We start from the raw sequence: 17,061 nt of genomic DNA on the forward strand, positions 1-17,061 counted from the left end.
GATATGCGAGAGAAAAATTAAGGAAATTATGATTTTTTCTTTTTAAAAATTAATTAGTATCACCAATATACATTTACAAAATTTAGAAAATTTAGGCAGAGAATATGAATCTGAGCATTGAAAAAACTGATATTAAAATTTGTCTATTTGTTATCTTTTTAATATATTTTATTAAATATATTAACTCTATAATCATATAATCTTTATTGAATACGAATAATTTATAAATGATAAATGGTTTTTAATTAAGTACTTAATGGACTAAATTAATAATGCTAGAGCAAACAGAATTTGTAAATAGAAATATCAAATTACTAAAATGAACTCTGGCAGTTAACAACATATTCAAATCATAATTAACGGGATTAAATCATAGGACATTACTATCACGAAAAGGTTTTGATCTCACTTTAATTATAAATTTTAATCAACAAAGTGGCGCTTACAGGTCGTACGGTCGTGTCGATTATGATATCAGCTGCCGAGTTTGTTGCATCAATTTGCGTAGTGGCCGTTATTGATGTCTCGTTAGTCGATAAAGCAGAGTTTTCTTCCAGTTGCTTTGATTCGGGTAGATTTCTTTGTGATTTCGCGTTATGATCGACCTCATTGATGGATTCGTCGATTGACGGATACGGTGGTTTCCCCTGTGTTATTGCAGCCTTTCCACAAATTTTTATTTACTTTTATTATCATGAATAAAATTTTTAAAGAGAGAATTAGCTAAATCATAATAGTTAGTAATTACTTTATATAATGCTTATATCTATGTTCGATAACATTGCGTTCGAAAAATATTTCTATTGATATCATAAAATTTGAATATAGAGATTAATATAAAAAAATTGTGTTATATTAACATGTATATATATAAAGAAAACTTAAAAAATATATCGTGAAAAACATAAAAATTTTAAATAAATTTTCTAAACAAAATTTTTTTATCTTTAGTTATATATTATATATATATAAATTAAAAAAAAACCCTTTTTTAGAATATTATTCATAAAATGTAAGAAATAGAATTATATAATAATATATAAAAAGAAGAGATACGCACAAATATAACTTACATACTTATTACGAATTTAGAAACATATTTTTACACACAATTATAACAAATAAATTGTTAATTTTGACATTGATGAACAGAGAGCTATCTTATAAGATTTGTTAGTAAATTTAGTTGCAAAATTCAAATTACACTAAGGTTTATGAGTTTTAAATATCTTACCGCCGTAAGTAACATCCACATAAACGTAGGTACTTTTGCCATTTGGAAAGAGTTTTACGATGAAAGAATTCTGACAGCGTCCTGTGTAACTTATTCTTGCGACGTGAAATATGTATTGGTTAAGACTAAAGCAATACCGTATTTGATGCGTCTATATATGCCATCTTACGCGTAATAAGTGGAACGTAATCGCATAAGGGCGCCCACATAAGCTCATTATGACGGCAGTTATATAGTTGCAATCACACCAAATATATCTCGTTAAAACAAACCGCGAGGAGAAATCCTGTTGTTACAACGTGTTGTTATAATCCCAATTTCGTTAAATATGAATATTCTTAAAAATACTCTTTGAACATTAATTAAAACAAATATTATATATGTATTATTATGATACAGTCTCATTATTAAGAGGAAAAGAGAAAGGAGAAATTATCTCAATACCTTTTTCATTATTATCAGTTTGATGATGATAATCTTGTTAATAATATATTCAAAGAATTATTTTATTGGTATATTTTATTGCATTATAAAACTTTAGGACGAAAAAATTATATTTTAACTGTTTATTTTATCTTGAACGTTGGAAAAAATTTTTATATTTTATATATAATACATGGCTCTTTTTCTCAGATTAGTCTCTTCGTACACAGTCGATTCTAATAAACTTTTATGTTATGAATAAAGGAAAATAAATACTACGAGCTCTATAAGGATAATAATTTCGAAGTCGTGAAACGAACGGCATGGGAGTTGCTTGAAAAAACCGGTCAGGTCATATATTTTTATTGTTCTCAAACGATATGCCATAACCAACTCTCCTTGAAAGAGTTGTTTTTGACCAAGAAATTTTGTTCTTATTGGATCGTTCTCGCGAAATCGTGGCGTGAAGGTCGGGACTCAATTCGTGGTTAATTTAAAGCAGACAAAATTATCCAAATACAAAACAGTTTAACAAAAGAACGCGTAAAAGTTTTTATAGACTTTTGGAAAATAATGTTTTAAAAATTATTAATAGAAATACGATGAAGCAGGCGCAAAAAGAGAGCTACTATAAATTGCTCAATTATGGAAAGTTTAATGTGGCCTTGTCGTCGGAAAGTCTTGTGATTTTTTCATGTTGGAGCCTCATAGCGTTTAAGCCAGTTTTTGCCGTAGTTGCTGATTCGATGAAAAATTGACTTTATGCCGTAATGAAAAAAAAAATAGTAGTACACGATGGAAAAAAAACAGCTCTGTTGCAAAAGTGAAGTGATAGCCATAAATTTCAAAATTCATTAAAGCAGAAAATGGAAGACGCGATTGCGGTCACGGTGTTAGTCGAGTTAGATTATGCGTCGGAAAAAGAATAGTAGTACACGATGGAAAAAACAGCTCTGTTGCAAAAGTGAAGTGATAGCCATAAATTTCAAAATTCATTAAAGCAGAAAATGGAAGACGCGATTGCGGTCACGGTGTTAGTCGAGTTAGATTATGCGTCGACGATAGCAGTATACACATACAGGATGTAAATACGTGTATATATTTCCATTACGTGAAAGTATTTGCAAAAAATTTTATTTGCTATCTTGATTTTCCTTCTGCTGTTATTTTATGAAAATGTAATTAATTTCTTATGTACATTTTTTAATTATTTTTTAAGAACAGTTATGGTTTATTAGTCATTATTCAATGATCCAGCTAATTAAATAGATGCCAATTAATGTCGCTTTCTTAAAATTGACCGAAGAATATGAAGTTATGCTATAACTTCATATTCTTCGGTCAATTTAAAAAAATGAAATAGTTCTTTTCGTCTCTCAATTTTATTCTATATAAAATTATCTAGATTTTTACATCTTAAAGCCCGTATCAGACTATGCATTGAGATTGAAATTTGGCCAATTAGGAAATTTTAATTCCTTTTATCCTGATTGGTCAAATTTCAGTCTTCAATACGTAGTATGATACGGGCTTAAAGATTATTAGCATTTTGACATACTTACATATGTTTAGGATGATATTTTATACAGTTCATAATATTATGAACTGTATAAATTATTCTATTAATTTGTAAATTAAAATAAATGCAGATTTTGATGTATATGAAGCTATTCAGATCGGAATGACCCAAGTGCATAGCGGAAAATACATTGACTTTTTGTCTCAAGATGAGGATGATATGCTGATGACGATTTACAATCAGTCTAGACGTTACGGTGTGACTTATTACCGGCATCATCGAGCACCGGTTCGCGGACGCGTGTGCGCTTAACCGGCTCGTCACGCAATTAACAATCCTGCACAGGGAACTGCTCGTTTACATACGCGTAAGAATGTGGAGGTGTGCGACGTCGAGGACGATCTGGAACCGTTATGTCTTTTCGATACCAGTCTCGTCCCAACGGTCGCCTGCGAACCTCGAGATTGTGTACGCGAAAATTGCCGATTATTCGACGACTATCTGCAACTTCGGAAGTTTTGACCAAAAAAATAAATAAAATATTTGAGATTGTTTGCAAAAGGCAATTACTTGCCTTGAACTTGAAATTTTTCAAGAACGACGTGACATTTTTTCTTTTTATAAATAAATAAATTTTTTATTATTAAATTAATTGGTAAGCTTATGTTTAAAAACATATAGCAGAGTTGTGATATAGTGCACGTTTGAAGAGGTGGAAATTATTTTGGATCAATAAAAAAAAAAATCTCATCATGAAGATATTATGCAGTTTGATGGGGATTTTAATCCTTCGACAAGTAAGCGATATTTATTGTTACTGTGTTATTAGTTTATTTGAATATATCGGTAATCAATATTGTCAGAGTAAGCTATTGCGTTATTTAACACTACAGCATATAAAATAACAGAAAATATGACTGTTTTTTTATATCTTAACGCTACAATAGCTATAAATATTAATTTGAGTAAAGATCATTTTATACCATTTATGTTTCTTTATTTATAAATCAATTCGTAATTTTAACTTTGCATGATTCTGTATGTCATCCCCGATTCACTTTGATATTTAACATTATATTAATAATATTCTCATTCGATCTGCTTTTGATGTGAAATATTTCCATATAAACATGCGCGCTATAGTTGTAATCGCGACTAACGGCTCGGAGAACTACATACGTATATTCACGCACTTCAACGGAAATGTTAATTAAAATTCCTTACTGCTTCAGGCTATCGCCGGAATCGTTAGGAAACCGCCGGCATTTTCAACACCAATATACTCGAATTCGTATCTCCCTGCCGCCATGCAGGTAAGTCACTTCGCTTAATTTTAATGAGAGATTCTGAACATTATGCTCTCGCGCGCGTAATAGTTCGGATATATTTTACATGTTTAATGTTTCTTTGTTAATTCCTTATCACATATATCCAGTCTTCTTATTCCACTTAATAGACTTTACTGGAATAGAGTAATATCAGAAACTTGACGAAAGTAATATTTTTGTAGCAACATTTTTGTAAATAATAATTTTTTAATTTATATAAATCACAAAAATATATCAAAAATTTTTAAACAATTTTAATATAATTCTACAATATAAATTTATTCTCTCTAATATAATATAAAGTACGAAAAATTATTATATGGAATTATTATATTCATTAAGTTTTTGAAGTACGGAAAAATATCGAAAAAACGCTGTTATAAAAATTTACTTCTAAATCAGGTAATTTTTCACACGGTTGAGCAATTGAAATTACTCCAAACGGAAGAAATATTGCAAGAATCGTTAGTAACTAACCCGACATCGGCAACTCAATCAATGATATATCAACAATCGCAATCGACGATACCCGTGGAGACTTCCATGATTACAACTGCTACAACCACAAAAGTATACGATGAGAAAATAGAAACTCCCGAAATAATAGCCTCGATTCCGGTGAGTCAGACATCGAGTCAAGGATCATCCGAGATTTACGATGATCTTACAGAAGCGACTCAACACGCGGAAACTTTGACTTTAAGTGGTTTGGTTGACCATGAAGAATTACCTGAAATAAACGAAGAGATGGCTGAAATGAACTATGAATCACCGGCCACACCGGAAACGAATCACGAATTACCGGAGCCGGTGCAGGAGACCCAAGAATCGAATCAGGAGCTTCCAGAGAAGAGCGAAGAATTCTCGCAACAGCAATCGACACAAACTTCTATCACAAAAGCTATGGATGGCCAGATAAAGAAAAAACCGACCGTTGATAGCGTTGTGGACGAAATTTATGGAATCGTAAAAACGAGCACTTCCCCATTCAGCGAGGAATCGGATATTACCGGCGAATCGAAAAGTGCGACAGGAATTTCAATCGAGAAGATGGAGACTATTGAGGATGAAGAAGAAGAAACGAGGTGATAACTATTTGCATTATAATGTCTTTATCACAGAAACGATTGTTACATCCACTTCTGAAGAAAATTAATAGAATCCTATAAGAGTTATTTGACATAACTGCCCGAAAGAAATATTTCTCTACATTGCGTGTATATTAATATCACGTTTAAATTTTATATTTAATTTATCGATTCAAAAAAATGTAAATGTAACAAAGAATGTATTGTATAATTTAGTGTAATTCCTGCGCCGATCTAAAAGAACCTGAAGAAACACAAAAATGAATACTGACTAGATTTTAAAAACTGTTAATAAAAAGCAGTTTTTTAATGAACTTTGTTTGTGCCTTTGCCGCCACAGGTTCACTCTGTTGGGTGAGAAAGTGTCTCAAGTACCGCGGCCAAGTTTGAACAGCTACTTAAAGCGTGCCAAAGTGCCAGTCAGACCGGCTCTTCAACAACTGGCGAATCTTTATGACGTTCTCAGCAAGGACGCGCGAAAGCAAGGATTCGCGCGTTTTGCCGGTTATTCGGACGAAATTCTGAAGAATCTGCATTCATCAGCCGAGGGTGGTGTCGGATCACAGCTGAAGAAGCTCCTAGAAAAAGTAATAGAGCGGAACGAGCTCACCAGAGATGACGCAAAAATAAAGACATCGCAAACGCTGCGTGATCTCGACGATCCTGCCAGCGCGCTCAACAAGGATTTGAGACGCCTGTTACCTTTACGTTATATGCCCTGATTCCCCTTGACAGAAGAATTTCTTTGTAATTCTTGTTTCTCTTCAAGAAATAGAGATATAAATAATTTTCTTGCAACGTAATTTATTTTGTTTATAAAGAAATAATTCTTATATTCTTTACATCCTTATGTATCATTAAAAAATATTATAATAATGAATCTTTGGGCTTCAAAAGCTCTGTTTCAGCAATTCAAGAGATACGGAAATGCATATATGGCTTATTAAGAATTATTTTATAAACCATAATTATTCTATAAATCATATATAAATTATTTTATAAAACATTGATATACTAGATATTTCTTGAGATATAAATTTTAATGAAAATATAAAATTTATTTATTGATTTATTTATTGATTGAAACGCTTATTTTCATTTTTTCAGCACGGATATATATATCAAAATTTACAACAAAATGTACAAAATTTCTTATGTAGGTTTTTATATTCTAGCGGAAATCGGAGATTATGAGAAGATATCTGCCAACATTATATTTAATATATAGCAATGAAGGGAATTTATATATTAAATTATTGAAAGTAAATAATATGCATGTTCTAATCAATTTATATATATTTAACTACATGGTATAAATTATATGCAAATATAATTGTCGTTGTCATTGATACGTTTTTGCTTATTAATATTTTTATTTTACTACAACTATTGGATAACTTTTTAACTCGTCAAACTCATTCAAAATTTGTAAAGATGTGTGTGTGTGTGTGTGTGTGTGTGTGTGTGTGTGTGTGTGTGTGTGTGTGTGTGTGTGTGTGTGTGTGTGTGTGTGTGTGTGTGTGTGTGTGTGTGTGTGTGTGTGTGTGTGTGTGTGTGTGTGTGTGTGTGTGTGTGTGTGTGTGTGTGTGTGTGTGTGTGTGTGTGTGTGTGTGTGTGTGTGTGTGTGTGTGTGTGAGTGTGTGTGTCTAAATAAACAAGACCGAATTACCTGTAATTCGTTTCTCAGCATGGTTTCATATTTGATGATGATGATGATGGTGTTTTTTCATTATACCATTTTGAAACTAGTTTCATCGCTATATCGATAGTATCACCTGAAAAAAAAAAGTAAAATTTCAGATTTCTCGCAAGAAACTATTAAAAAACGAGTAGTTAAATAAATATTTTCTATTTTATCTCTAATTATTTCTAAACACATTCATTATCTCTAATGCTTTACATTTATATTATTTTCTTAATAGGTAACTATACAAAAGGTAACACATCTCCGATTTTATCGCCACTTAAATATGTTGAAGGGAAGGTTCTTTTGAGTAATTCCCCGCAAGAAATTTGTGAGAGACAGTATTAGTTTAGGAGATATAAGAAATTAAAGTTTCATAGTTTTAATGCTTTTTCTATTATAAAATACGGAAAAATCAAAGTTTGTATACGTTGTATTTATGTAGAGCAGACGTGGAAAAAGTTTGTTTACATTTACGGGATAGGTACACGGTCGTGGATATTTTGTCAATAATGTTCACCTATTTCTCGCAGTTCGTTAACAGCTTTCAACATGCGACTACGTGAATTTCTGAGTCTTCAAAAATATTATTTATTGAATGCGTGGATGGGGAGGGGCGGGGATAAAACTGAAAATAGGTTTGCGTTAGGTTATATCTTCCGTAAGTGGAACCCCCCGTAGGGGGGCGGGGGAGACCCACTCTGTCCACGCATTTACTTTACAAGACGAAGCGAGGTCCACCCCACAATTGTTGTATGGATGGAAAAGTGTATGCGTAGATGCAGTGGGTTCCGCTCCTTCCCCCCTAGGGGGGGGGCTCCACTTGCGGAAGATATAACCTAACCCAAACCTATTTTTGATTTAAAACTAAAATTTATGCTTCTGCTTATGCTTATATTCCTATCCTCAACAAGACTTAAAATTTCGTATAGTCATGAGAAATAGGTGAAACACATTATTGACAAAATATCCATGAGTGTATACCTATCTCATAAATATAAACAAACACTTTTTCCACGTCTGCTCTACACAAATACAACGTAAACAAACTTTGATTTATCCTTATTTTATAATAGAAAAAGTATTAAAACTATGAAACTTTAATTTGTTATATCTCCTAAACTAATGCCGTACCTCACAAATTTCTTGCGGGGAGTTACTCAGAAGAACCTCCGCTACAACATATTTAAGTGGCAATAAAATCGGAAGTGTGTTATCTTTTATACAGTTTTACCTTTTAATACTTTTCTATATTTAAATAACGAATCCATTAATATTAATATCTAATATTAATATAAATCTATTAATATTAATATAAAATAAAGTAAACTTGATATATGTAACATTTTGATTCCAATTATCATCAACCACAGAGAAGTGAATAATGTAAATGTGTTTAGAGAAATTAATAGTAAAAAAATGAAGACATTTGCTAGTAAAATAGGAGCAATTAATGCCGCATTTATGAACAATTGTTAGAAACCTATATACCTTTCGATTCTACCGGATAAAGCTTCGTGGAAAAAGTGAACGGCCGTTCGACTTCTTGAAATATTCTATTATTAATCTCAGTTGTATTGAGTTTAGTTCCCTGGACTAGCGATTTCTCGAGAGCATTCAGGAAGAGCTCCCATCTGGGCTTGAAATAATCCGCCATCACTCCCGACCATTGTTTATTCGCGTAGTCTCTGATCTCGCCGTTTGGGCCCCATAGGGTAATCTGATTCCTCGCATTGTATTCATAGGATCGCCTTTCCTCCTCGTCGATGGCCATATCTTTTGCTTGAGATAACCAGGTGCCCAGCAGAAAATTACTTCCTGATGATAGAATAGATTCGAGATCATCGAAAAGTTCCAGCAAAGTGCTCGCGGATGATCTATAAAGTTAATATAAATAAAAATTTTAAATATAAATTACATTTTACAAGAGCTTATTATTATTATACAATAATAATTATGCGTTAACTATATTAGAAATTTTATTCTAATCTTTTTTCTATCTCTTCAATCTTAGAGATTTTTATTTTACTTAATGTGAGAAAGGTAAAAATTTATGTAATAGAAGTTAAGAAAATAATATCATGCATAACGTAAAATATACACCCACCGAAAGGCAGTAATATTCTTTTTTTTATAGGAATCTAATACATTCATATATAGATCATCGGCCATTAGTTGGAGAGCCTGTCTAGTTACATCAACCACGTCATGTCTGTAGAGAGTACTATTTCTACTATCGTATCTCGCTTCTAAGAATAGATTCCACATATAATAGAAATCTTTTCGGTTATACCAAATCTATATATGAAAACAAATAATTTTATATCATAATTTATCATTTTAATACGTAATATAATTATAATATAATATATTTTTTGTCTCAATAATTAAATTTTATATTTTTATCTATTTTTTTCATTTAATTATATATTTCATTACGTTTATATACATTAAGCTTTCGCATTTAATTGTCTATCTATCAGGTGATTGCATAAGTTCGTGCCCGATTTAAATATAAACTTCAATAGATTATATTTTAGAGATAACACTTTTATTAATCAATTATATAGTCTCCATTCTTTTCTACAATGGTTTTCCAACGATCTACAAGCTTGTCGATTCCATTTTTGAAGAAAGAACTTGGTTTTTCTTGAAAAAAGTTTGTAAGGTGGTTTTCGACAACTTCCTCGGAATTGAGATTCTTGCCATTTAAACTATTCTGCAAAGACCGGAACAGATAAAAATCTGAAGGCGCAATATCTGGAGAATATGGCAGGTGCTGCAGAATTTCCCATTGCAACTCCTGCAATTTTCGCAGCGTCTGTTGAGCGACGTGTAGCCTAGCATTGTCGTGGTGGAAGATGACGCCTTTTCGATTGGCCAAAATCGGACGTTTTTCTCGAATAGCTGCAGCGAGTCTAGTTAGTTGCTCACAGTACTTGTCCGCCGTGATTGTTTCGCCGCGTCGGAGCAGCTCAAAGTAAATAATTCCCTTGCGATCCCACCCATGCAGTAACTTAATGCCATCTATGAAAATCGGGCACGAACTTATGCAATCATCCAATATATTGGAAATACGCTTATGGAAAGCTCTATCGATCCATGTGCATCAATCACAATTTTTAATATGTGTGTCTATACCCATGATGAAATATTTAAACTTGGTCGTCTGGTGATGACATAATGTCCTCTGATTTTTTGGGTGCCGATAAAATTATAAACTGTTCTGCCAAGGTATTGCCAAAAATCCATCGCATAGCTATTCCGTGCGCCATATCTTCGGACAGCATAATTTTGGAACCTGTCGATCAACGATCTTGTATTAATTTAATTAATTAAACGAGCTTTTAATTAACGAGCTCTTTACGTAACTCCGTACAAGCCCACTCTGTTGACAGATTATCGAGACACGGTAAAGCTTTAAGATCCCTTCGAAAAAAATCTGTTATTGCACATCAGAACCTTGCACAGGAATTACATGAGGCACGCATTCTCACCAAGCACGAAGGTTGACGGGTCCGTGACTATACGCCATTTGATTCATCAATTCATAAATCACGTAGTTCTGGTTGATGCCCTCGGGTGTCAGACCGGTTCCCACCATCGTACTGCCATTCATATTTCTACCTTCGAACGTGCGCTAAAGAAAGAATAGACTAAATATCCCGCAACTTATGTTCTACCTAACTGGCCATTTTAACTAAAGAATATGTGACAGTTTTTTTTTAGAATCCTCATCGTTATTGAAGAATTTGCGAAGAAACTTAAATTAAGATTTGATATGTAATAAAATATCTTAGGTAAAAAATTAAAAATCAATAAGGCTTACGCGTGATCGATCATACCTTGTTTAAGTAATGTTTTTTATGCATAACGAATTATTTATTTTCTAATATAAAACATTATATCAAAAGAGAGAGAGAGAGAGAGAGAGACAGAGAGAGAGAGAGAAAGAGAGAGAGAGAGAGAGAGAGAGAGAGAGAGAGAGAGAGATCATTAAAAGTCAAAATACATTAACCATTGTTTTTGGGAAAAACTAATACATACTAATTATAAGAAACTATATATTCTTCAAATTATGATAATTTCACACTGACAACCTGATATCATGGCATGCTAGATGATATAGCAGAGAAAAAATCGAATACTTAGTTTTTTAACGAAGAGAAAGAGCAACTTAAGAAAATTATAGATTTTCTACGTACTTGATTAATGATCTCTGCGGATCCAAACATTCCCAAGGTGCCACCAAAGTTGTGTAGCATGCACCATATAAATGGTTGACCATAATATGAGTTTAGTCGGCTGTATTGTGGGAATTGTTCTGATTGCAAATCCAATATCAACATCCGTCCCTGCGCATATGTGTGATTAATTTTAACATTATATTTTGAAATAAAATGCACGATTTATGATTATTATAATATATATTGGCATATACAGATTATTTTTTTCAATCAGAGTATTCAGAGAAAAAATATATTCAATAGTATTATTTTATGTGTCTCACGGAGTTCTACTTTTTGTATTTTGAATATGTGATTAGCAAACATATTCAAGTGATACGTTAAATTAATTACATCATGAATATTTTAAAATAAATTTATGAAGACAGAACATATAAGAAAGATATTTCTATTTTGTCGTTTTGCAGTAATTATTTGTTTATGTATTATAATTATCAACGTATTTGATTATCAACGAAGCACGATCAATATTTTTTCTATTGATAATCCAAGCTTACCGTAGGTACCGAGGTAAGAAAGGATTTCACTCTAGGCTTCGTCCAGAAGTTGAAATCGTGTACGAACAGCCAAGCTTGCAACAACCTTGAAAAATCGCGTATGATATATTTTATATAACATGATTATATATATATTATATACATTTAAATATAAAATACTCTGAATCCGAAAGCAATCTAATTATAAATGGCAATGTATATTAAATTATTTGTTGAACTAGCTTGAACTAACTTTCATTAATCTGCTTACCATATCGCTTTAGAGTCGACCGCGTTCATAGCCGCGAAAATTTCTTGGCCGACGTTTTTCAAATAGATAAGTTCAGTACTACCGGGCTCGTTCTCGTTAAAAGTGTCGCAATTGTAAATGTGATCGGTACCGAATTCATCGATATACTGCAGCAATAAAACATTCATGTTTCTCCCTGTCTCGTTAGTTGTCTCTATCGAAATCATTTTAACTTACCATTTTTAAGAACTTTTCTCCAATGATGCGAAATAGCGGATCCGTCGGTTCTAACAAATAAGGACTGGAAAAAAAAATTTGTTTCTACTAACTTAATTTTATGATAATTAAATACGATTTTATTTTGAATATACTTCTATGGCAAATATGCAATACTCTTTTATCTATATTTTCAGTCCTTCTGTTAATTGTATTTATATCTTATGAATCGTCGTAATACACGAAATACGCAACATCTTATATTATATGACTAATCACTTTTAAGATTATTATTGGAGGAGAATAGAAATAGAGAAGGCGAGATATATATAATTAAATTACTTTGACCATACCAACAATATTTGTCTTTGAACTTGTTCCAAGGATCAATCTTCGTCATATTAGCATCTGGAAAGAGTCTAGCGAAAGCTCGTGGTACATGACCAGCGAAAGCTGGTAGTACTGGAACGATTCCGAGATCCCTCATTCTGCGAAGAATCTGATGTTGTAGGCGTATGGTGCGATTATGCCAATTTGTTGATAATGGTCCGCCAAAGCCACGAATATTGCCCATCCTCGTCCTGAATCGCAATAAATATATTCTATCTTCTGTATAAAAGATTTAAAAAATTAAAAATAGATGGATATACTCCCGAACAGGGAGTACCATACCAAGGTAAGAATGCAGGACCACCCAATTGCTCATCGATTTCTTCTTTTGTGAGATTCAATTCTTGATACAATCTTTGCCAAATCGCCTCTTGCGCAGTAAAAGCGAGGGCAAGATTGATCCCATTAAGAGCCATCCAGTCGATATTTCTCTCCCATTGCTCCCACTGCCACCAGGCCGAACTATAACCCACAGTGCACACGTTCTGATAATATCTGAATCTGAAAAATGAAATACTGTAAATATATGCACTGTCGTAAAACCAGATATCACGAAATTTCACACATTATATCACCTGTCGTTAGATATAATTTTAACTTGAACTTTTGGTAATTTCTTAGGCAGAGTAATCTGTGCACCATCCCATGATATATGAACATTGCAATAGTGCTTCAAATAAAAATGCAAACCCCAAGTGATCGCCACTCCAGAAGTACCACGAATTTCAATTTCATCTAGATCATTTTTTCTTATCTATGAGAAAAGAAGTAAATCGGAGTATCGGATTATTTCTCTGTATAAATAAGTATTTACATTACACAAACGAACACATAATTGTACTCGAAAGTAAATGTTATACCGCGAAAGTATCTTTGCCAATGGGACCTAAATTGGTGTCCAGCATCATAATAAATAATTTAGATATCTCTTTGCCCAGTAGTCTTTCCGCGACATCTTTAGCTGCTTTCGTCTGAATTTCCGGCAAGGTGTCCGATTTTATATGGCCCAAAGTAGACTGAAACGCTACTTATACTTTCAGTCATTATTAGATTTAGAGTGCCATTTTGCGGAAAGAGTCCGCAAATTATTGTGAACGGATGAAGAATGCTAAGCCTGTTGATTGAATTTATTAATTGGCGTGCAATTTTTCAATATCACTATTTTTTGTAGAAAATTAAAGTAAAAGTTTTGTAGAATCAAAGTTTTTCTGGTTTGGATAAAATAACATTATATTACATAAGAATTTTTCACAAAGAATTTTTCTGGCGCGTGCACTTGGCGCCTTTTTTACTTTTTTTTTAATAAGTTTTCAACAGTTATATTATTCATTCATATCATCATTTTTTATTATATATTATTATAACATGTAAAGCAATCGAGTTTCTAATAGACTTAATCAACAGCTTGAGTCCGTATTATAAAAGGTATTTTAACAAAAGAAGTGTTTTTATTTTAACTCTACATGTTCTATAAGGAATATAAATTAAATAATATTAACTTAACATAATATATTATATTACATATTCTTCGATCTCTCTTTTCAATAGTACACATATGTTCGAATTGTTCTTAAATAATACGTTTTTTTTTCTTATAATTTTACATTAGAAATTATTTTTATTTATGCAGTTAGATAAAATGCATCTATTATACCTACGAATAATGAAAAATAACTATTTTGTCTTTTTTTGTCTGATACATAAAAAGTATTTATTCTTTCTTTTACATCAAATTTTTAGTCCCCCTTTTTACATAAGGTATTAGATTCAAATAAAATAATTCATACATTCTTTTTTGCACATCAAATATATATACATTTCTATTATATCGAATAAAATAACTAATATGATTGCAATGATATTAATTTTTAATGCGTTTTTAACCTCTTTGAATTTTTAATTTAAAATTTGATATGATATTATAATTATTGTGTAAACCTTTAGTGCAAAATCAAATATCTTTAAAGCTGTTATATCGATTATTTCATATACATTATTTATTTGGACAACTATGCATATACGCATATACATAATTGTTTATTTAAAACAGAAATTCTTGGAGTTTTTATTATACAAATATTTAAGTAATTATAATGTTATCGTTATGTCAAATCATCTAAAAGAAATTGCAGACACGTTATAAAATAATATTGTCACATCAGTTACTTTATTCGATGTAAGAGAAAAAGTATATATAGATTTGATGTAGAAAAAATGTATAAATTACTTTATTGTAAAATGGAGTTTGATATATATCTGATATTGGATGTGAAAAGAAAGAGAGACAGAGAGAAAAGCAGGGGAAAAGGGAGAGAGATAGTTATAACAATTTAATGTGTGGATATAAATTGGGATAATTTTTAATAAAAAATAACATAAAATAATTTTCAATAGGTATAATTGATAGCTTTTATATTATATATGACAAATATGTCTTTTTTTTCCTCTAAATGTTTTATGAATAAAATCTATCAGACAATATAGTCGGTACGTAGTCGGTACATATATACATATTAGATTACAGATTAGGTTTAGCACATGGACGTTAGAAATATCTAGACAGAGCACAAGGTACATTTTCGGGCGCGGGGTGTAAGGACTGAGGAGTAAGGGGAAATCTCGATGTGGCTATCTTGATTGTTTAATAGCAGTATATATATAATTCTATTTTCACGCCATACGACGTGATTTTAACTACTAAGACGTTACAATAGACCGAAATCCGTGCAATTAGTCGCTGCTTCATTATCTTGGTTGTTCATATCCGTTACACCAGAACTTTCATTCCCCTTTCCTCTTTGTCTTCAACTCCGCAGCAATACGCTCTGTCCAGATATTTCCTACGTCTATGGTTTAACATAAGTAAGATTATATAAAGGAAGATTGAGTCACATATTTAATGTATATATTGACTTGCGTAACCCATGATGCATTGCGAAAGGCCGCGAGAGTCAATAACATAGTTTACCTTATTTAGCATCTTTTTTGAATATTTAGCAACTCTTTTGAATATTTAGCATCTCTTTTTAATATTTAGCATCTCTTTTTAATAGCGACTAACACAATCGATTCTTTGCATTGCATTATGGGTTGCGAAAGGCTCGTGTGACTTAACCTTCCTTTATATAACCTTAAGCATAAACGGCGAATATTGCTAGCACCATCTCATGTTAAAGACGGGAAACGTACATTTTTCCAATCATGGAGAAGACACGGACGTTTCTTAATTAATTAATAGTAAATTTTCTGTTTCGGACTTTACGCTGTAATCTCTCGGTTTGTAGAACAATTAAAGCAAACGTAAGCACATTTTATATAATTCAAACTCAATCTATTGATCAAGCTTAGTAAGAACTCGATCACTTCAACCGTTATTGAAGTCCGATAATTTAAGATACTCTCAACTGGCCGACTCACGTATAGATACACGGGGTGCCTCGCTGCTACTGCGCGTGACCTGGTGCGAGACACTACCGTGTCTCTTGATATTTTATTTGATGACATGTTATATCTATGTTTTAAACAGTTTTATATTTGTTTTATTTTACAAGAAAAAAGAACAAATTTAATCAATTTTACTCACCGTCCGACTTGTGACATTGACTAGACGACACGAACAGTCCAAATATTATAATAGATAATTGTAACCATAGTGCTACAGTAGCATCCATCCTGATAAACTTCAGCATGACGACTGACGAACATAAAAGTAGAAAGATAGAAAGAATGTAAGAATATGTTGTATATATTAAAGCGTATTCACATCCCTACTCTTGCTTCTTATCTAATCAAACCATAACAAGCGTCAATGACTCTCGACAATACAATTACATTCATGAAACGGTCGCACTAGGGCCATTAAACTTGAGGCCACCAAATTCCCATGTAATTTTGCGTGACCAACATGATGACAATTTATGGCTCTCTTTGAGATATGTTCTCTGGTAAAATGGAACTAAATATCAATATGGCGATATATAATAATTTATTAATTCAATTCATTTACGATTCATAACGCATAAGAATTCCAATAAGTAGATCTAACATATATATATATAACATGATGACACTCTCTTTGAGATATGTTCTCTGGTAAAATGGAACTAAATATCAATATGGCGATATATAATAATTTATTAATTCAATTCATCAATTCATTTAAACGCATAAGAATTCCAATAAGTAGATCTAACATATATATATATA

At 31.9% G+C, this 17,061-nt stretch overlaps 3 protein-coding genes across 6 annotated transcripts in view; 1 reads left to right on the forward strand and 2 right to left on the reverse strand.

Moving 5' to 3' along the window:
* LOC115239384 overlaps window positions 1-1,585 on the reverse strand; it is a 2,416-nt gene extending 831 nt beyond the window's left edge. The window contains exons 1-2 of the mRNA XM_029813883.1: window positions 1,235-1,585; window positions 447-662 (exon numbers count right to left, since the gene is read on the reverse strand). Coding sequence (XP_029669743.1) covers window positions 447-662; window positions 1,235-1,276 — 258 coding nt within the window. The 5' untranslated portion in view covers window positions 1,277-1,585. The remainder of the gene's footprint in view (window positions 1-446; window positions 663-1,234) is intronic.
* Window positions 1,586-3,869: 2,284 nt separating this feature from the next.
* Window positions 3,870-6,549, forward strand: LOC115239394. Its single transcript, XM_029813895.1, has 4 exons — window positions 3,870-3,973; window positions 4,409-4,489; window positions 4,907-5,589; window positions 5,933-6,549. The coding sequence occupies exons 1-4, from the start codon at window positions 3,929-3,931 to the stop codon at window positions 6,312-6,314; spliced, it is 1,191 nt and encodes a 396-aa protein (XP_029669755.1). The 5' UTR covers window positions 3,870-3,928; the 3' UTR covers window positions 6,315-6,549.
* Window positions 6,550-7,177: 628 nt separating this feature from the next.
* Window positions 7,178-16,716, reverse strand: LOC115239417 (alpha-N-acetylglucosaminidase). Of its 4 annotated transcripts, XM_029813924.1 has the most exons (15): window positions 16,439-16,716; window positions 16,273-16,366; window positions 13,716-13,969; window positions 13,431-13,609; window positions 13,138-13,356; window positions 12,819-13,046; window positions 12,487-12,550; window positions 12,271-12,416; window positions 12,021-12,105; window positions 11,482-11,631; window positions 10,774-10,916; window positions 10,418-10,577; window positions 9,384-9,574; window positions 8,768-9,153; window positions 7,178-7,367 (listed from the first exon to the last, which is right to left on the reverse strand). In XM_029813924.1, exons 3-15 carry the CDS (start codon window positions 13,761-13,763, stop codon window positions 7,276-7,278), a joined length of 2,091 nt encoding a protein of 696 aa, XP_029669784.1. In that variant the 5' UTR covers window positions 13,764-13,969; window positions 16,273-16,366; window positions 16,439-16,716; the 3' UTR covers window positions 7,178-7,275. The 4 variants fall into 4 exon arrangements, with proteins under 4 accessions (XP_029669784.1, XP_029669783.1, XP_029669785.1 ...); XM_029813923.1 differs by lacking the exon at window positions 16,273-16,366 and having other exon boundaries at window positions 13,716-13,879; XM_029813925.1 differs by lacking the exon at window positions 16,273-16,366 and having other exon boundaries at window positions 16,439-16,574.
* Between the last annotated feature and the right edge of the window lie 345 nt (window positions 16,717-17,061).

This window comes from Formica exsecta, unplaced genomic scaffold (assembly GCF_003651465.1).
Source record: "Formica exsecta isolate Colony F162 unplaced genomic scaffold, ASM365146v1 scaffold38, whole genome shotgun sequence".
Taxonomy (NCBI): domain Eukaryota; kingdom Metazoa; phylum Arthropoda; class Insecta; order Hymenoptera; family Formicidae; genus Formica; species Formica exsecta.

What these genes read in the sequence shown, in the direction of transcription:
- LOC115239394 (XM_029813895.1), top strand. Translation starts at nt 3,929, where the DNA reads ATGAAGATATTATGCAGTTTGATGGGGATTTTAATCCTTCGACAA. An exon ending in ATCTCCCTGCCGCCATGCAG is followed by an intron (nt 4,490 to 4,906) that starts GTAAGTCACTTC and finishes CTTCTAAATCAG; the next exon opens with GTAATTTTTCACACGGTTGA. An exon ending in GATGAAGAAGAAGAAACGAG is followed by an intron (nt 5,590 to 5,932) that starts GTGATAACTATT and finishes TTGCCGCCACAG; the next exon opens with GTTCACTCTGTTGGGTGAGA.
- LOC115239417 (XM_029813923.1), bottom strand. Translation starts at nt 16,544, where the DNA reads ATGCTGAAGTTTATCAGGATGGATGCTACTGTAGCACTATGGTTACAA. An exon ending in TCAATGTCACAAGTCGGACG is followed by an intron (nt 13,880 to 16,438) that starts GTGAGTAAAATT and finishes AAGTATAAGTAG; the next exon opens with CGTTTCAGTCTACTTTGGGC. An exon ending in GTTTAAATATTTCATCATGG is followed by an intron (nt 9,575 to 10,417) that starts GTATAGACACAC and finishes TTTCATATATAG; the next exon opens with ATTTGGTATAACCGAAAAGA.